Source organism: Morone saxatilis, unplaced genomic scaffold (genome assembly GCF_004916995.1).
Source record: "Morone saxatilis isolate NCDOM2014 unplaced genomic scaffold, NCSU_SB_2.0 Contig14, whole genome shotgun sequence".
Lineage (NCBI taxonomy): Eukaryota > Metazoa > Chordata > Actinopteri > Moronidae > Morone > Morone saxatilis.
In genome coordinates this window covers 13454450-13474799 of record NW_023339696.1, presented here as the reverse complement: position 1 = coordinate 13474799, position 20350 = coordinate 13454450, and the positions used below count along the sequence as shown (strand labels likewise).

The 20350-nt window shown below is 42.4% G+C and overlaps 1 protein-coding gene across 3 annotated transcripts; it reads right to left on the bottom strand.

Moving 5' to 3' along the window:
* Positions 1 to 107: 107 nt before the first annotated feature.
* aatka (apoptosis-associated tyrosine kinase a) lies at positions 108 to 19800 on the bottom strand. 3 transcript variants are annotated; one of them, XM_035654574.1, is made up of 13 exons: positions 19670 to 19800; positions 13717 to 13858; positions 10094 to 10173; positions 9565 to 9683; positions 9325 to 9412; positions 9061 to 9194; positions 7987 to 8071; positions 7774 to 7895; positions 7238 to 7387; positions 3075 to 6480; positions 2776 to 2968; positions 2035 to 2238; positions 108 to 1334 (listed from the first exon to the last, which is right to left on the bottom strand). In XM_035654574.1, the coding sequence occupies exons 1-13, from the start codon at positions 19712 to 19714 to the stop codon at positions 1306 to 1308; spliced, it is 4797 nt and encodes a 1598-aa protein (XP_035510467.1). In that variant the 5' UTR covers positions 19715 to 19800; the 3' UTR covers positions 108 to 1305. The 3 variants fall into 3 exon arrangements, with proteins under 3 accessions (XP_035510467.1, XP_035510468.1, XP_035510469.1); XM_035654575.1 differs by lacking the exons at positions 13717 to 13858; positions 19670 to 19800 and adding an exon at positions 10524 to 11314; XM_035654576.1 differs by lacking the exons at positions 9061 to 9194; positions 9325 to 9412; positions 9565 to 9683; ... (1 more) ...; positions 13717 to 13858; positions 19670 to 19800 and adding an exon at positions 8800 to 8922.
* Between the last annotated feature and the right edge of the window lie 550 nt (positions 19801 to 20350).

Sequence of the window (20350 nt, the reverse complement as noted above, 5' to 3'; positions counted from 1 at the left end):
GGGAGCTGTTGATACAGCAGTAGTAATTCAAGTCAAGCTACCTGCTACATGTTGATAAAACATTCATACAATATGTGAGATATGTCATATTTTGAATGTCTTTTTTCTTTTTTTTGTATACCTCAGACCCGAGCATTCAGCACAAATGTAATAGAATACATTATGTATGAGAACATGGGCAATACATAGACATAGAAAAGATGCATAAAGATGATACTGACATTCAACATTTATGACATGACACCGCTGAATTGTGTTGAAACACCTCTCTATCCCTTTGGTGTCACTCTATTGCTGATGAAATTAATACAAACCAAGCTAATATGCCACAAAATAAAGTGAATCTGTAGCTGGCACTGTGGACACAAATAGGGAACCTCACGTTTAGATATTTCATTCCGGGATGGGGAGATGTAGAGCAACAAAAACCTTCACTTCTACAAATAAAGACCCAGTTTAGCTATACAAAGTGCTTCAGACAGATATGGTAACTGTAGACATATATTATAGGTCACTGTTATCCAGAGTGAGTGGTGGTGATAATTAAGGAGTGAACACTGTATTATGTTTCCTTTAAGATAGCACACCGAGTTCTGTCATCGATATGATTTGGAAATTACTTGGATGAAGGGACAAATTAAGTTTCAGCACCTCTATCTTCAAACACCATCACCACCACCCACGGCTGTTAAAAAGTCAGATTATGTGTTTGGAAATCCACCACAGCTTTCTTCTTATGTGACAATAGGCAAGCAGTGTTCTCTGGCTCCAACAATGAGAGCTGTAACAGTCTTTAAAAATGCCAGATCAAGGGTAAGCAGATGGACCAAGGCAGCCAACGAGAGGAATAGCTATGAAGCCTGTCATTTCACTAGTTTTTCTCTCCTTATTTTTCTTTTTCTTCTAAATTAACTAATTTAATGACCCGTAAGGTGACCAAAAAAATTTATACTGCATTGAACAAATAAGTTATTGTCATATACTGCATGTTAAAACTTATATACTGATGATATCTATTTATGCAAAGGATATGATCTGAAAACTCTCCGTGTTGTCTCAGTCAGGTTGCCATACCAGCAGCTATCGTTCTTTCTTCACAAAATAAAAAACAAAAACAAAGTGTGCAAATCATTGAGGGTCTTCCACTACAATATGAGGCACTGTCTCATAAAGGGTCACCAGGGTCAGATGCCCCAAACATTGATAAAAAATAAAACTCTGTAAAACATCTAGATATAGTAATGCTGCTTTTCTGGGTCAAGAAGGACCAGGACTCATCCTCCTCCAGTCAGAACCAGAGGGCACTCAATCTTTTGGACTATCTTCACTGCTCCCTGTTGGAAACAATTGAAAATAAGTATTTTAGCTTTCATTGTAAGAGAGACAAATCAAACAGTTTAAAGTGATACTCAAGACAAATTTTAAACTCCAACTGAAATCACACTTAGTCAGTTAGACACTTTTTGCAGTCAAAAAGTTATGTTTGCAGGTACATTTACATGCTGTTGTATTGTGCTGCAGCTAGCTAATTAGATATCAACCCTCCAAACCAATGTTTGGTCGCTTGTTCATAAAGTAAGTTTGTAAATTAGACAAGAAGGAGACTTTAGCAGGAAAGCTAATGTGGGTTGTTGTTGAAAGACTGCTGCTCTTGTGTTGTGGCTGTGACCGTCAGTGTGACCATCAGTGTGACTGTCTGCTCTTCTTATGATAGAACGCTGAAATCTTTTCATCTTTCTTCTTTATGCACACTTGATTATAAATGAGGCAATTTGACTGGCCATTTCGAAGCAAGTTCTCTTGTCTACGTAGACAACTAACTAACAGTACTGTGACAGATTAATGCAAAGATCATGAAATCTCATCCCTTCTGGTTTGTGAGATTAGAGATTAGCAAAAACCCCAAAAAACCTGTGTAATTTATTTTCAGTTGGACTTTAAATACTTTAGATTATAAATGTGAGATCGTATTTTCAGTGCATATAAATTAACATTATACATGTAGTCCAAGTATGAAAGACAGTTAATACAGACCTGTTGCTGAGGCCATGTGGGGGTCAGAGACATGTGTGATAGAGAATCGTGAAACCATAAAACGGTTAAGTGCTACAGCGGCTGGTTTAGGAGCCTCAGGACTGTTGGAGGTGGATGTGGGTGAGGACTTGGGCTCATGGATGGTGTCAGGTGAGGACGTGCGCGGCTTAAATGAGAGGTCATCTTTCCATTCATATTCTCCACCTGAATGCACACAGATACAATTACATTTATTGTGAACAATCTGGCATAATTCAACAAGGATGTAACATTTTATGTCCTTGATTAGGCATGAGATGAAATGAAAATTACATGTCACAATTATTCTGGCCAAAATAAAGTGAAGTAAAGTGAAAATATCATGAATGGCAACATTCAAGATATTTTCACTTTTACATTTTGTTAAGAAAAAAACATTTTGATTGCATAACAGATGGGACAACTCAGACCTTCTTTAGTTTGGAATCCATTCTATTTCCACACATACTGTTAAACTTTTTGTTGTGGGGGATTCAATGGGCAAGCTGAGCCTACTGCCACAGTGACAGTCTTGCCAATGACTGGAAAGATGCAGCTTCCCCTTGTGGCAATTAAAAGCGAGCTAGACAGCAATTTAAGTCACTTCTGAGGATATTTATCCCAATGATGGAATTCACCACGGTACACTTATCTTAGTGTTTTTTTTATCACGATACATGATAATATTATATACCATCCCATTATTATCCATGACAAACCCACCCTCTTCTGAGTTGTTTCCATCTTTTTCTTCAGAAACACAGTATGTTTCACAGGAGTGAGTTTTAAGTTCAGCTTCAGGTTCAGGGTCAAGTTGCAGCAGGTGGTCTAAGGTGTTTTCCTCTGAAGATTCCTGCTCACTGGACTCTGCTCCTATGGAGAAGGCGAAGTCAGCCAGCTCTCCTGTGGGGCTCTCCTGGAAGTCACAAACAAATATAGTTGACACATACTCTAAAGCAATAAATTAATCTAACCAATCAATAATACACATTGCACAACTTTGACCTAATAATGTGTCATACCTGGTCAAAAAGGAACACTGTAACATCATCAAAAAAGGACACCGCTTTTTTCTTCCTCTCCAACTCGTCACAGAAGGACTGGGTGAGCAGGGTGGGCATCTTCAGGAGGCTGCGGAGGTGTCTAGCCCTGCTGCAGTCACTTACCACCACTGGCACTGTGGTGAAATCCTCCTCACTCTCCTCACTGTCTTCATCTTGAATGTTGTAGGTCCGCAACTCTTCATCAGACTCACTGTCATCTGAGTCGTCTTCATCCTCTGCCTCCTCCAGCGGAGCTCTCACTGCTTCTCCGCACAGCTCCAACAATGACGAGGAAGAAGACAGGTCAGTATGACCGTTGGATTCTTCACATAAACTGTCCTGTGAGTCACATTCCTCAGCATCTATGTCCTCAAAATCTTCCTCATTTATTCTCACAGCCTCCCTTTTGTCCTCCGTTTCTTCCTGGACATGATTGAATTCAGGCAGCTCTTCTTCCTCTGTGGATGCATCACCATTTTCTTTTTCTTTGGGGGATTCATCTCTGTAATCAATTATAGTGGAGTCAGAATGCAAAGACTGGACAGGGGAGCAATCTTCTGTTCTTCTGTTCCCCTCCTCATTGTTTCCTGAGGCCTCCTGGACAGTGGAAGAGGGTTCAGACCCAATGGAGGAATTAAGCTCTGAGGAAGGCTCCTCTCCTGAGTGCTCTGTGTCCAGCCCGAGATCATCATCTGCAGGGGCAGACTCTTTGGTGAGGCAACCGCCCATCTGCGGAGGAAAGGGTGACAGCATGGACAACCCAGGGGTGGGAATTGGATGGGAGGAACTAGTGTCAGCCTCTGAGAGATTCACCAAAACACAATTTTTGATGTGTCTCAGATTTGTTAAATGATCTTCATGGTTGAACTGCCTTTTGACAGAATCGTCATCTTTAATAGAGCTCAATTTCTCAGCAGTGAAGTTACGGGGACCTGCATAGACCTTTCTGCCTTCCTCTTGAGGACTCCTCTCATTTTCAGCATCATAGTCAGAGAAATAGGCTGAATCCCTGTATGGGTTCTTATCAGTCAGGCCCTTTAAGTGTAGCTCTGAAGTGTTTTTGGAAGTGCAGACCCCTTGGCCTAAACCCACCTGCAGAACTAGTTCAGGTTCTCCACCAAGCCTTGGGCTCCTCTCACCACCCCGGGGATCTCCAAGCTCTTTGAAGATAAACTCTGGAGATTCGTTGTTCTCTGTGTCATAGCCACTGTCCAGGGATTTGGGTAGGACAGGGGTATTGAAGGGATCAGGGCTGAAGCCCTGATCACAGGTGCTTGCCATTGATGAGGACAGGTTAAGGGTGTCTACAGAGTCAGAGGTTCTCTCTGAATTCTTCAGTGGGCTCAGCTCTTCATCTTCTACCTCAGCATAGTCCAGGTTGAAGTCAGCAAAGATCCCTGAAGTAATATCTGTGATGTCATCGTCATCATCCTCACTGTAGTCACCAAGCTCAGCTAGGCTAATGCTGGAGTTTCTGACCCCCACACCACTGTCCAATGCTCTGCTACTTTCTGATGTCTCTGGATAGTTTAGCCTCTTGTCTCCTAGACCAATAGAGATTCCTGCTGAAACTCCCTCCCAGATATTACCTCTCTGCTTGACTGATAAGGCTCCTGTTTTACCAGTCTGAAGCTCATTGAAGGATGGGGACTTTATATAGCTGGCCTCAGGTATCATCTTAGGCTCAGAGTACAGTCTCTCTCCATTAAGCAACAATTGCTTTTCGTATTTTCCCTCAATTTTTCCACCCTCTATACCCCTGGCATGTATACTTGAGCTGGTAAGAGAATTTCTTAGATTTTCTGCAGTTAAGTTCCTTTCCACTTTAGTGGCAGATTCCTCTCTTTCTTTGTGATATAAGTAAATGTATGAACCTAATTCAGTGGTTTTGCTAGCAGCATTAGAACCATAGTCTTCTCCTTCTGCTTCCGAGGTGCCACAAGACCTGGAGCTGTGGAAGGTTCTGGTGGTGGCCTTGGTTAAAGACCATAATTCGTTTGTGTTAGAGTGATCAGTATATTGAAGGTCCAGATAGCCGTCATGCCCACTGCCTGTCTGCCTGCTGTCAAAGCTCAAGCTATTATTGTTTGCTGAATGGTTTGAAGTCCAGTTAGTGGGCTCTCCTTCAGAGAAAAGGTCATCCTCAATGTCTTCACCTCTCTGCTGGCCCACCAGCAGGCCGTCGTCTGTCCCTACATCTATGCTAATGTGGTTAACAATTGGTAGTGTCTTTCTGATGGGACCTATCATATTATGGCAACTTTCATTAACGGTGCTACGACCTGTGCTTGCTTCAAGGTAGGGATCGCAAAACCCTAAGCTGGGGCTGCTCACTGCTTTTGACAAACTGCGTGGGTTTTCTAAATGCCCTGCTGGATGGACAAGGTTTGATCTGGACTCTGGCGATGTGTCCAGTTCAGACAGAAATGATTGGCGGCGTGTCGTGTATGCTGATGACTGTTCACAGTAGACCATGTCATCCTGACTGGATGAGAAGCAGTTGTGCGAGTGGCCTAGCTTTACAGGACTGGTGTTGGATGCCTGTCTCAGCAGTGGCTCCATGGTTAGTTGGACAGTGGGGCTTGAATCAGAGTCATAGGCAGTAGACTTAGTGTTGTCAGCAGTTGCCCAGTAAGCACTGGGCTGTGCCAAGGATGAACCAGTCCGACTCTCAGAGGACAATCTGCTGCTGCTAGCTTCCAGTCCTGGGCTGTAGTCCACTATGCTGTCATCCAGGTTAATGTTACACTCTACTGGTTCCTCTATGCGAATGTAGTATTCGCTGCTGACAGAGGGGCTATGGGCACTCAACACTGGGACCACACCCGGGTGTTCAGGTTCAAAGTAAGATGGGGATATGCCTGAGGTCAGACTGTCAGTCTTGCAGCCCCCTGAGATGCTTCCTTTACTTGAATAGTAGATATCCTGGTAATGAGGGTTCCCCTGGCCCAGTGGCCCACTGGTGGAGGAGGAGCAGTAGGGCTGCTCAGCTCGGGCCTGCTCCCACTTGTACTCAAAGTTGAGACCATGACTGGTCTCTGTGACAGTGAGTAGGTCGTCCCCTGTGTCAGAGTGGTAGCTATCAGAGAAGTGCTCTAGGAGAGGGAAGGAGGACGAGGCAGAGGAAGCCAGCTCCACTGCCTGAGTTTGTTCTGCACTGGGGTCGTCAGCTGAGGCAGGTGTAGGGGTCAGGTTCAGTGCTGTGGATGTCGTTGTATGGGAGGTGCTACCGAGCAGGTTGGGTCTCAAGGCATTCCAACGTTGTTCAAAGTCTTCCTCAGCCTCACTGGAGCCTTTGGCACACAAGTATGTGACCAGAAGGTGCACTTCCTCACTGCTGGGTCTCAGCTCTGGCTGCAGCCAGCAGAACTGCATCACCTCATACCTGGATGGAAATGACAGAAAGAGGAGAAATGATCAGAGGCATAAGAGATTATAAGTCACAACAAGTTATAATTGTGTAAATCTCCTTACGTATTATTTTAAGAACATTGTGTTTTACGTACGGCAAAGCAAAATATATGCAATATAAAAGAAAGCTTTCGAAGTCAGCACTTTCTAGCAACACCTAGTTGTATTGTGTTTTGACAATAGCCAAAGACATATAAAGTGTAAGGAGGAGATGAAGTGCAGATGCTGACATAGTTAGATGTTTACATTCCTCCGTGTGTGTGTGTGTGTGTGTGTGTGTGTGTGTTTGTGTGTTGCTACTCAGTGTTGGTTCCAAGCACATTTAATTTAGTGAGGAAACAATTTTGAAAAATAAATAAATAAAAACAATGTTTGGCTGGCATCCCAGGTAAAGATGAATGAGGTAATTCAACTCTGGTCGATGCCAAGGGGATCATAAATAATAGGGAATGTATTGATCATCTGCCCTTGCTAGCAAAGAGAAATATTGCTAGAATGGACTGGTGCACCATCATAAGCAGAAACCAATTTTAAAAACAGGACACACTGACTTGTTAGAAATTAATTGGTCAGCAAGACCTGAAGGCTTAATAATGTTTAAAATGTATCTTATGTGTATTGTATCAATATATATATAACACTCTGAGTATCAACCTGTGCATGTTTATTTACATATGTGTATGTATTCTACAATTTCTCTGTGTGTGTGCAGGCATGCAACTATGTCTCACCAGCGCTCAGCCAGGGGGAATTGGAGCCTGGGTTTGGGTAGTTTGAGCTGTTGTTCCTTCACAGCATATGTCAGCACCTGTCTGTCAGAGTAATGTCTATACGGCTGGTTTCCCAGCTCCAACAGCTCCCACACAGTCACCCCCAATGACCTGAAACAGGCAAAGAAATCATTTAGTGTGTTGACCAGACATGGCCATGTTCCATTAATTTCATACTGTGACCTTTTTTATTATATGTCACAAGTATATTTGTGCTGTACACATATTTCCCAAAGAGTTTGCCAAAAGCAGATAACAAGAAAACACAACACGTTCCTGGATATGGGCTAAAACTAAATCCATCCAAGTTGCTGTAAATGTTGTTAGGAATTTTAGATGCATCAACCCTCAAATATAAAAGAAAAAAATCTAGAAATATAATCTAGATATCAAAATTAGAGCACTTAATTCCCATTTATACATACACAAAGAAAATCAATGTTAAAATTAGTAATAGTAATATTTACTGTTTATCACTATCTCTTTAAATATCTTACCATATGTTGCTAGATTTTGTTTGATCAACGACCAGCAGGTTGCCATGGACCTCATCTATGAGCTCAGGTGCAATCCAGCGCAGAGGCACCCAGATCTGGTCTTGTGTTACGTAGTAATCATCCTATAGGACAACAGACAAAATAAAAAATATTTGAGTACTGATAGGGCAATAAGGTAAAAAGTAGTCAATGAAAATCATCAAAAGACCTGACCTTGTATCGGCTGTGAGAAAGGCCATAGTCTCCGATCTTAACTGACATTTCTGAAGTAAGCAAGCAGTTTCGCAAAGCCAAGTCACTGTAAAAACAAAGGAAAGTGTGGTTTAAGATCAAGATTCAATTTATTGTCCTCCAAGGGGGAGATTCATCTCCACATCACTGCACCTGCAGACAACACCATACAGTCAACAAATAATACTACTTTTAATTTAATACTACTACTGAGAAGCATAAACATACCTCTCAGTAGGAGCGATAAAATCATATGCGAGGAACAACATTGTTAAGTTAGAGTAGTATTTGGTTATTTTTCTTAGTTATTTTACTTTTTATCAACATTTAATCAAAATACAATGGCATCGGCTGCTCATCAGAAACAGAAACTAAGGTTTATCTCCATTCATACACATTCACACAACTTGGGGTTTAGTATCTAGCTCAAGGACACTTCCTTGGAGCTTTCGAGAGCTTCCTTGAAACCACCAACTGTCTGATTAGGGGACAACCCACTCTACCTCTGAGCCACAGCCGCCCCCAAACATTACAATTGGTACCGTATAGTCGGTATATTATTATTATTATTATGTATACTATGCAACGTTTTCTATCATTTCATCATATATGTAACATATTGGATGTGACATACTGTCAATAAATAGGTCTCACTGCATTATGATTGTCCTGTGTAGCCACAGAATTGATGAAAGCATATGATAAAATGTGTACTAGTATAGTATGATGTACTGTTTCTTCTCTCCTGACCATGTAAAGACACAGACTAAATTAAGTCACTTTATTTAATCTCACCTCCTCCACTAACAGGGAGCTCTTTCGCCTGGCAGCCACTGATTGGTTGCTATGGCAGCCACCACATGGCTGCGAGAGGGGTTCGCCCCCGGCAACAAAATCACTGATGCTGGAGTTTGTGACACTACTCAGGCAGCACCAGGATGTTGTTGCAGGGAGAGACCAGCAGGGGGCGCACAGCACTTTCAGGTGGATTCCTCCTTTATAGAGAATGGATATTGATGAAGGTAAATAGAGCTGAACTGACTAGACATACTGTACCTGTGTATAAAGTTGTATTTGTGGAGGTGCAGAAGCCCTGAGGCAATGTCACATGCCATTCGCTGGAGGATCAAAGGGTCAGGAGTCTCAGAGTCAGCCACACGACAACTGCGCAGGTAGCTCTTCAGATCACCCTGAGAGGAGAAAGGTAATGAGGTTGCTCTGACTGTTTATGAATAATCCAAACAACAATTCACAAAGGGGATATTGTGGTACATGGGAAGTACTGAACAGATAGAATTGGATCATTAATAAGTGTCCCACCAGAGGGCAAAACTCCATGACCAGCAGATAAGGAGTGACCTCTGAGCACTGTGCCAGGCACTGCAGTAGGGCAGGGTGCTGGAGGGTTCTGGCAGAGGAAACAGGATTTGAGTAAGTATGAATCAACAAAGGCCATACAAATAATCAGATAACTAATTTACGTTGTTTTATAGCTATACAATGCTATTTATGGGCTGAAGGGCAGTGATGTGTGAGAGATCAGCCTATCTTTCAGCTCACCGGTATGGCTGCACCTCCTCCAGGAACTGCATCTGATCCTGGACACTGGCGCTGGCCTTCAGCTCTTTCACCACCACCTGGGTGGTGCTGAGGCCCGCATTGACTTCACCCAGCAGGACCTGAGAAGTATACAGAAACTCTAGGAATGTATACTGTAATTTACAACAAAGTGCATCAACAAACAGTTGCAAACTGAGAAAAACGAACAATAGACATGACAAAGAGACTGGTGCATGAGCAAATCAGGAGCATGTACTGTACATTAAATTGTAAGGAATTCACTGTGACTCTGAATTTCAACATTTCTCCCATGGAATAAACACCCTGGCACAAGTGCCAAAGATTAGCCTCGCTAGAATGAGATCATCATCACATTACCCTCGCATTCCACACAGAGTAGAAAGGACATTGGAGTACAGTTGAAACGGTTAAAGCAAGTAATTATGAGTATAAGAGTGGCATCTCTGGATGCAAACACTTTGTGTGTGTGTTTGTGTGTATGTTTTAAGAACAAGAAAGCATGTTTTACCTTGCCAAACCAACCGTGTCCAATCTCCTTTAGATACAGTAGACTATGGCGGCCAAGGTCTGATGATTTCAGAAGCTGGACTGAAAAGAGCAGTCAGAAAGACATACTGATTAAGGGAAAAGAAAGAAAAAAAGAAGGATAAGTAAACTGAATAAAATTCCAAAATTTAAATAGAAATGGAGCCCTACAAGACAAGGAATCACCACATAGTTAAGAAGAGATAAAAGCAACCTCCTCTCAGACAGACAATAAATGTACATTTCCCTAAATAAATAGTCAATTAACTAAAGAGGAAAAATCGCCTGAAGGCAAATAAACCCAACTTATATCTACGCGTTCAAGGAAGCTTCCCACCATCACACAAAAGTTCACTACAGAGGCACACCACAATTCCGAAAAGCATACTTAAGTCGTGCACAAATTCAAATACCTCCATGGATCCTCATATTTAATGAACGGAAATGATGATGGTGAGTGGACAGATGATGATGCTGGCGGAGCAAAGGAGCGGCCAGCCACTCTGAGCACCGTGATAGGGACTGAATCCAAGTCCCAGGCAGGGATGAAGTACTGGTTCAGAGTGTGAGAACCGAGAGCCCATGGCCCCAGCCCCAACCCCAGGCGTCTTAGCCTCATTGTGTGTATGTGAGAAAGAGTCCACGGTCGCAGTGTGTGTGTGAGAGAGCCTCGGCAGGATTTAACCCTCGGAGCCCTCACACAGCTGAACAAGCTTGCCACGCTGCCTTTTCCCCATCTCCACCGAGCTCATTCTCCAACTGGGACACACACAAACACACACACTGTCCTCGTCTGGAGCTCTCCAGCTGTCGAGCAAACACCGAAATCCTTGGTTCCTATACAGACTATGTTTAAATCTACAGTCAACCGAGCAAGAGAGAAACTTCTCACGGACCAGTCTGCCGAAGGTTCTGCAAAGGAGATCTGGCCTGGCCGCTGAGATTCTCCGGTCATGGATCACGCCTGATGTGACCGTCACGCATGTTGGTAGTGTGCCGTTTGACGCGCCAGCTCTGTGTGCAGCTTCAAGACACCCAGTAGTGACATAAGGCCCACATAATGCCCCCCTGTCACCCAGGACAGCAGCATTCCTCAGCCAAACAGGACACAAACACTGCTCTGTCAGATGCAGAAAAGACCTCTGTCATACACACTCACCACCCCTATCTCAAGCCTCCCCTCCCCGCTCTTAGGTCCTGGTGCATGCCACCACCCTTCGCCTGTCTCTCCTCATTCTGTCACAGACCCTTCACTGTATTCTGCCCATAATGCCAGTCCTCCACTGGTGCGTTCCATGGACGTTTCAGCCCGGCCTTATGCTCACCCACCGCCCAGCCGGCCTAAATCAGGGCCATTGTTTGGCCCGCTCACTCACACGCTCACGCTACGTCTCCTGGTACCCAGTGCACCAAACACACACACACAAGCACGCAAACACTCATATGCAGACACACACAAGGCCCATTCTCCACTGGAACGCTGGGCAGAGGTTGTCACGATGATAACAGACCCACATTTCTCCAACCCAATCCTCCCCAAGCCTCCACCACCCCTCCCTGCCCGAGAGAGAAAGAGAAATTAAGAAGTGGTATTATTCCAAATGTGGAATGTGTGAGCGTAAGGGTGCATTCCCGTCCTACTCATGGCATTCCCAGAGAAGATGGTAGGGTCCAATGACACTGACACGGGATCGGTGGGCCCGTGGAATGATACACACAATCGATTCACTCACTTTGATGCATCGAGAACTCTGTGGCGGGGTTTGAAAGCTTTACATGACCTCTTGAATAAAATATTAGAGCGTGAAAAGCAGGACTGTGAAATCAGTGGCAAACGTTGTACTGTGTGTTCACACAGATGTATAAGTGATGCTTGGCTCATATAGAATACACCATTCATGGTAAGGGTAGAAACGTTATAACTGGTGTTTTTGTTCAACGTGCAATTACTAGGCTCATCGTGTCAGTGTGGGGGTGGATAATTTATGACATGGGCATAATGTTAATATCTATGGAGGAGTCTGTTCAGTCCTGGACCTGTAGCTTCTTGATGCAATATGAGATCATCCTCTTTGCAAAGCAAATGGAAAGGCTGCAAATATTAAACATTCCCAGTATGTAAAGAAGTTAATATAATAATACAACAGGTTTTACTGTCTTCACGTAAGAGCAGAGGAATGAGTAAGAGATCTCTCTCTGACTCAGTGAAAGGAGACATTCTACCCCTTTCACAATCTCATCTCCTTTCGCCATTTATCCATTCCTCTCCCTGCAACACCTGGACCAATCATACAGCCGTAGCTATGGAGGACAGAGGGGAGGCTAGTGATTGGCTGCAAGCCCGAGGCTGCCTTGTCCAATCATTGCTGGAGCAGCTCACATCCTAGGATGCTGAGCCCCAACTCACCTCCCTTCTGGCTGAGCACAGTGCAGCGCAGACACCCAGTGAGTCATACAGGGAGAGGCAGTTTGAGCACCCAGGATCTGGCTTACACTGAGATTCACACACATACACACACATACACACACACACACACGTAGTTGTGACACACCACCTACATGTACATACACATTTTAACAGGCTGGGTGTGAGGCACAATGGCCTGAAGAAAAACAAACAGGATATGACGTTGCTGGGAAGGATCATGGATATAGAATACAAATTAAACACACCAGCATAATATGAGCAGCTGATTATGTAAGTTTCAAGTAAAATATGAATAAATGTCACATTATATTCATGTTGATTTAATGTTGCATGCATTTACAAACACACACGGGTCCCCAGAAATAATGCACACTAGGCCTAGGTCAGATTCCTTCCTCTCCAGTGGGCTGCAGTTTTCACATACAGTATGCATCGCAGCACTGTAGTAGGTCGATTTCTAAAGGCGTTACACAATGGACAGATGTCTGTCTCTTGTTGAGAGAGAGGGCAAAAAAGAAGAGACATGTAATGCGAGATAACAAATGAAAGAGGCCGTGTCTGTTTCAACTAAGTTTGACATAATGTGCTCAGTTTTAGCTCATCCAAATCAACAAAGTGAGTGATATGTACCATAATGTAATCCCACTATGTTCCATAGAGGTAGCAACCTTTCTTAATAGTCTGTTACTGTAGCAGAAATCCCCTATTTATGATGAGCTGGGAATTAAAGCTGCAGTAGGTAATTTATGAAAACCTTCTGTCATATTTGCTTTGACTTTCACTATATCCTGACAGTAGTCCATGAGACAGATAAATGAGACTGTGAAAAAAGTCAGTTTCATCTAGCTCCTAATGGCATTTGCAAGAATCCACTGTGCCTGAATGAAAACAACCAGGCGTGGTGGATTCAGAGGAACCTGATTTTCTCACAGATAATCTGTCTCATGTACTATCGTCAGCATATAGTGAAAGAAAGAAAATTTCACAAAAAGTTTTTTTTATTTTATTCATTTTTATTAAGTTACCTACTGAAGCTATACGACTGATTGGTGACATATGAAAGCTGAAAAGAGAGAAGAGGAGAGAAAAAGAATGAAAAACTAAACTGAAAACCTGGTCATTAAAAGTCCAAGCAGGTATAACTTAGAGGTGTTATGTGTTTATGGTGTTGTTCTTACTGGATCTGCCAGGCTGCTTGGAGACAGGCAGGGAGACCTCCGTGAGGGGAAGGATGTAGACCTCGGGGCCATTCTGGGAGGAAGGCGAGGCCAGGGCGGAGAGATCTGCCTGGTACTCCTCTCCCTCAGTGTTTTCAAACTCCTGGTGCAAAGACACATGCTGGGATTAGTCATCCACTCGCAGACATCCTACCACTGAGACAGTAGGACACAATGGTTCAACTGTGAAGGCATTCAAATGCACTGAGGCGCGCCCACCTAGCCATATACATAAGTCATGTACATTGTGGGGTGTATTATGTGAGTCACTGCTAAGACGCTGTAGAGGAAGACACTAATGTGTGTGTTCAAACTGTATACACAAAGCCTTTCTTTATTTCGTTCTGTCTTTTATTTCTTCCTCATGTACACACACATATAAACCAAGGTTCTTATAAAATAAAACTAAAATCAAACTTAGTCAAACAAAAAGCTGCATTTTACATACTTTAAATACTGTAAGTAAGAAAATAACAATAAAACATGACTTCATATACATAGTTTTGACATTTTTCCAACCCATGAGAATCATTCTGGAAGGATGTGCTAGTTTTGGAAACTTTACCACTTGCATCATGTCAAACATAAGTGAGAGGAAACACCAGTGTACCGATTATTTTGAGCTACAAGATTTAAACTGTGCTCTCCCCTTATACCACCATGCAACTGCAAAATCCTGAATTGCAGTTACATTTTCTACTGTTTACTGTGCACTATGACAAAGATACAGACATAACATTTACAATGTAAACGCTAAATGTCCACACTACTTTCAAATAAGAGCAAAAGAGAGTGGAAACTATTATCAGCTATGCAAGAAAAAAACTCTAGCTCCCTTAACTGCATATTCACCCCCCTCCTCCCTGCTAAGATGGATGAGGACGAGAGGGAGTGGAAAACAGTGACCCTCTCTCTTTCCTTCCATATACACCACATCCCATATCCTCTGTTCTGTCTGTCTGCTTTATCCACACTACCCCTCTTTCTGTCCCTGGTCCACTGCAGTGTCCTTGCTCTATACTTGTTGTAGTGTGACCCTATAGCACACTATATGTTTCTCTAAACCCCCATACAGTACAGTATGTTTTAGGAGCGCAGATCTTAAATCAAAAGGTAAGTCGGATGGCCTAAACCATGTTCAATGTGACATACCACACAGTAGGAAGGAGACACTCATGTAGGAAGGAGACACTCTGCACATACGAGAGAACAACTTTGCATTGTCCAATGTCTCTCTTTTCCTTCTTCCTGTGTAGTCTCAAAATTGGAACTGTCTTCACTCACCCAAATAGCTATTATTTAGTGCTTTTAACACATAGACATGGATCAACCTTCTAGCTATACATGTTAAGAAAAATAACAGAGCACTAGATGATTCACAGCCAGAGAAAACTGTATATTAACAGTAAACTAGACAAATTGTATAATCTGCAGCACGAGGCAGATCACAAGGTAGATTAGCAGAGTATTTTCAGTACAAGATTTATGAGAGTAAACAACTCCATGAGCTCATAAAAAACCTTCAGAGTCCTACATGTTCAATTATAATTGCATTTATTTTTTCTTATACTTTAATTCTTTGTCTGCTTTGGAAACAGTGCAACTGTTTTGTTCAGCAGATGCACTGGTCTCAAACCTAAATCCAGGAGGATTCATTTATTCCACTAACTCTGGGCTGTGAGTAGGGTTGAATTGAGATCCCATTTTCTGGAAATTCTCACCAAAACCTACTCTTACCCTGGAAGAAATGCCTGTAGGAACCCTACATTATTAGCATGTGTGCATCAAACTGCCGAAACAACATGCCGAAATTGCTGCATGTGGCATAATTTAGTTTGCTGCCACTGCATGCAATTATAACCTCAGCATTAAATGTGGTCATACGTTCCCATAAAGCCAATATATTAAAGATGCTTTTAGAATAGCTGGAAAACAAGAAGTGAGGATCGAATGATTCTTCATGATGGATGTGAGTCCACTTAAAAAGAAAATAATACAAGAAAATGTAAATAAATCCTACTCAAAGACAGATACTGAAGGTTACAATCGTTTTTAAAAATGGCTCCAAATACTAAGCAGGCCACATTATTAGTCTTCTATATTTAACACAAACATGGCCAGAGAGTGTAACACACTGGACTTCAATCTCTTATGGTTCACAGACTCTCACTACAGTCTCAGCTGCCCCTTATGAACACCAGCATATCAGAGCACTCTGTACAATAATATGAATATTATATTAGATAGTAAAATAACTATTGCACTAAAAATAATAAAATTTTACTGACACTAGTAACTGACAAGCTGCAATTATAATGATTTTCTATGGCAGACATGGAAAAATCAAAGCCTCCCCTATTTCCATTAAATATATTAGGTTCTCAAGTCAAAGCCCCTCTTAATCCTGTCCTGACAGTGTCCTACCACAGGAAGAAACATCCCACAACAATTCAATTCAAAAAGTCAATCTTGTTAGCAGTTTCTTAGAATGTGGCTATGTTTGGAAACCAGGCTGGCAATAGTGTTCTGCTCACAAGCACCCATCCATCCATCCATCCATCCGCTGGCTAACGAACTGTTACCCATAACAAGCCTATCTCCCACTTGCAGCAACCACAGAGGTAAAGAAAGGAGAAAAAGTGAAGAGAAAAAAGATGGAAATGAGAAAGGAGGAGAGCAGGAGGGTGGGATAATATGAAATATCTGAATGGCTCATTGTGTGTGTGTGTGTTTGTGTGTATTTACATGTGTCCCAACACCAGTGTGTATAAAGGAATGTGTGTTTTTCATTCAGGAGAACCATCTGCCACTCTCCTCAGAGCGAAGTGTGAAAGCGGGCACCTGGCTGTGAGTCAGCGTTGCATAGCTCCCCAGAGAGCCTTCAGTTTAGAAAGCACTTAATACCCAGCCTCACACTACGCGCTCCAGTAAGAGAACCGCGGTGGAGAGGAATAATGAAGCTTTTTTGGACGGCGCAGCGGTGCGATTTTGCAGTCCCACACGAATGCACACCTTACAAGCGAGCTGCTGAGTGACGAGCTGGTGCCAAAGATAAGGAAAAAGAGTGAAAACCTTTTAACCATTATGTGACGTTTGCTGCCAAACTCGGAGAGGAAGAATAATATTTAACTCTCAATTTGTTTTAAATGGATGGATGGTAAAATAATGGCTACATTTACCTTCAACGCTTTTCCCCAAATTGTTTTTCACGCACACACCAGTGGCCGCAAACTACCTGCCAATCATGTCACCAGTGCCTGCTCTACCTCCTGAGCCACAGCCGTCCCTTTCAGCATAATCAAAACAAATTTTCTGACAGAGAAGATTCCTTGTTAGTAACCATTTACAGTTTGCATTGTTGCCATTGCCTTTTTCTCAAATGCCCACCACAGTTAACTGTCATATTACCTGTCATTATTATTTGTGGCCCAATTTGAGTAAGTCAGATCTCAGTAAAGCTGCACTTTAAAATCCAGAAAAACAAAAACTCCACCTATTATTTTGTCCAGCTTATGCTTAAGGAACTGAACGTCTGTAAAGGAAACTCGTGCCTGCTACTTTTGTCCAATGATTGTTAGAGTGACCTGGCAAGGTGTCTCAAAAATGATTTTCTTTTTCTATCCCCACCTCTTTTATTACATATTAAAAATAAGATAAACCCAGCATACAGTATGTGCTAAAACATCACAGTCAGGGTGGCATAAAGGTTCATTACTTTCACTTTGCCCTTCTGAAGTGTCCTTCAGTTCCAGGGCAGCTGTAAGCTAAACTTTCACCCAGAACTCTCTGATGTCAGGCCGCTGTAAGACAATATATCTGCAGGAATCAATAGTATCATACTGGTATGTAAACCAGACTTAAAGGGAAAGTATTATTCAACCTGACCCTATTTTCCCACGTTTTTGTGTCTGGGGACAACAACTTTTTAAACTGGTCTAGTATTGAGCGAGAGTGCTGCAGCCAGCAGCCATAAAATGTACTGCTATGTAATCCTTCAGTCAGTGTACATCCACCAAAAGTGCTTGTTTTTTCCACTGACAGGTCCACCTTGTTGTGTGTCTGACAGTGACAACATCATGGAAAAGACCCTACAAACTTGACGTTTAGCTGTTAAATCGCTCAGTTCAAGAAGTTGCTGGTCTACCGCTGACTCGATCAGTTAGTGACTTTGGTGTTTTTACATGTTAGTTTGAACTCACCAACAACTCCCATGTTCTGCGATGTAAAATCGCAGTTTTTCTTTCTGTTTTAGCAACTGGAGCCATCCTAAAGCAGGCAAATGAAAGGCAGACACAAATCTAGACTCCTAGTGTTCCTGCAGGTTATTAAAATACACACATAATGAGGCAGAGGCAATCTGGCGTGGGACAGACAAGACGTGGGCACACACACACACAGACACACACACACACACACAGACGTAGGAAAAGTTGTTAATGATGGCTCATTAGTGACACTGTTATCCCTGCAGCATCTACCTACCACAGGCTTTTCCCACAGTTGAGTGTGAACACTGAAGCACAGACCTGACTCTTACCACATACTGTACATAAGCAAGAAACAAGCTTCTATGCTCTCATCGTTTCTCCTGTCCTCTCTAAACAACAGCAAAAAAACAAACATGGCTTTCATTTTATTATCCACATTATTCCTAGCTCCCATAATTTGCACAAGGAATTACGGGGGCTAGGAATATTGTGGATTCAAATTGCAAAATGATTTGGATAAGCTATCTTAACAGAAGACTCTACTGTTCAGTCGGGGTTGTAATTTATCCGTTCTCCAGCTAAAAAGTTAGAAACATTAAAATGCATGACCAAAATTAAAATGTGTTTTAATGCTAATGCCATAACACGAGCAGCATGTTAATGGGAAACGTTTAACGACAAGGAGCAGCCAGTGCAGCGACTCTGGAGTTTTTCCTCCCACTCCCTCTCCATATGCCCCCTGCCTGTGTCAGTCTCTGTTAGCCCTCATCAGCCGCTCAGTTCAGCGCTGATGTTTGACACAGCATGGCTGAGTCACGCTGGCAGCTGAAGGCAACACAGAGACAATGTGTGCCAGCCTGGGATGGGTAAGGGTACTCGGTTGCATCACTTGCATACAACGAGGCAACAGTCCTCAGCAAAAGACTTCAGCATTTACAGTAAATGGTGATGAGGGAGTTGGACAGATCAGTACAGTGTACGATCATGATCCTGATATCTCCGGAGAAGAAATATTAGCACAGTACCAAGCATACCAAAACTTTTCTGCTTCCTGCTCATGAAATGTGAAGATTTGAAGCTTTTCAGTGTCATACATGAAAGCAAACAGAATATCTTTGGACTGCTGATGGGACAAAACGAGACTTTCAAAGACGTTATCTTGGAGAGTTTATAGCAGGCATTTCACTGTTTTCTGACATGTTATAGACAAAACATCAGATAATTTTCTTTTATTATTATTATTTATATTTTTTTCTATTATTACTTTTTAATTAAATTGATAGTGTATCTCAGGCCACCATTTGCTGCAAAGCTAAACGTTCAATGTATCAAGTGAAGGACAGGGAGTTTGTTTTTAAATTGGCACTAAATCTTTAGTGAGGAAAACAATTAATGAATTAATTAATTAATTCTGACAGAATGGGCAAACAATTATTAATTGAACTAACTTAATCAAACGAAAATGTGAAATATTTGCAAGTTCCAGGATTTTCTCTGTTTATCTTTGTAAATTGAATATTTTAGATTGTTTGACATAAGCCTTAGCTTTTAGAAATTGCAATGGGCTTTTTTTTTTAAAAAACAGCCTTGCAGCTAAGTGATGTGGGTCTAACTACTGTCCCTTGTAGATAACTAAATTCCCTTCCTTCCTGTTAACAGTTTGTGCTCTATTCGCCACTTCCAGCAGGGGGAAGCAGTGAGCTCACCTTGAAGCCTATGTCACCCTTCTTGCAGCAGAGGCAGGCCAGCATGAGGAAGACAAAGGTGAAGAGGCCAGAGAAGGAGACAGCTACCACTGCCAAGGATGAAGGCCATGACAGCTCGCTCAGCGGAGCCCCATCTGCAACATCAGAGGATGATTGTGTTAAAAGGGTGGAACTGTACGGAGATCAGACAGCAAACTGCAGGGTCATACAGGAAATTAACAACAAAATAGAGATAAAGGTGATTTGTACACACAGACACACACACACACACACACACACACATACACAGATGATTTACTGTTTTATTGGCATTCATCATTAGCATTCTCGTCTGCTCGCTATTCATTGCTAGTATCTCTGACTGAAAAGGAAACAGGCCCCTGTAGTTTAATTACACATACTTTGCACTCGGAGTGATGGTGGCTAAAGGTTTGATACCATCCATGAACACAATTACTGCCTCTGGAGGTGTAGTGGCTCGCTCATTCTCTCTCAATGCAAACTGTGATGAATGAAAATGCTTACTGCAAATCTATAATCTGCTTTTCATTTTCTGCATTGCCCTGCAAAATCGCCCTCACAGTAACGTCTGTGATGCAAAATGCAACCCGAAATTTATTTAATTGAAGTAACTGCTTTCCAGAACAATGCTGTTAAAGCCTAGCACACAATGAATGGTAG

Excerpts from the sequence above, each read along its gene's own strand:
- aatka (XM_035654574.1), bottom strand. The coding sequence starts at position 19,714 with ATGCTGGCCTGCCTCTGCTGCAAGAAGGGTGACATAGGCTTCAAG. Across the intron at positions 13,859-19,669 it reads AGGGTGACATAGGCTTCAAG|GAGTTTGAAAACACTGAGGG; the intron begins GTGAGCTCACTG and ends TCTTTGCACCAG. Across the intron at positions 8,072-9,060 it reads AAATACAACTTTATACACAG|TGACTTGGCTTTGCGAAACT; the intron begins GTACAGTATGTC and ends TTGTTTTTACAG.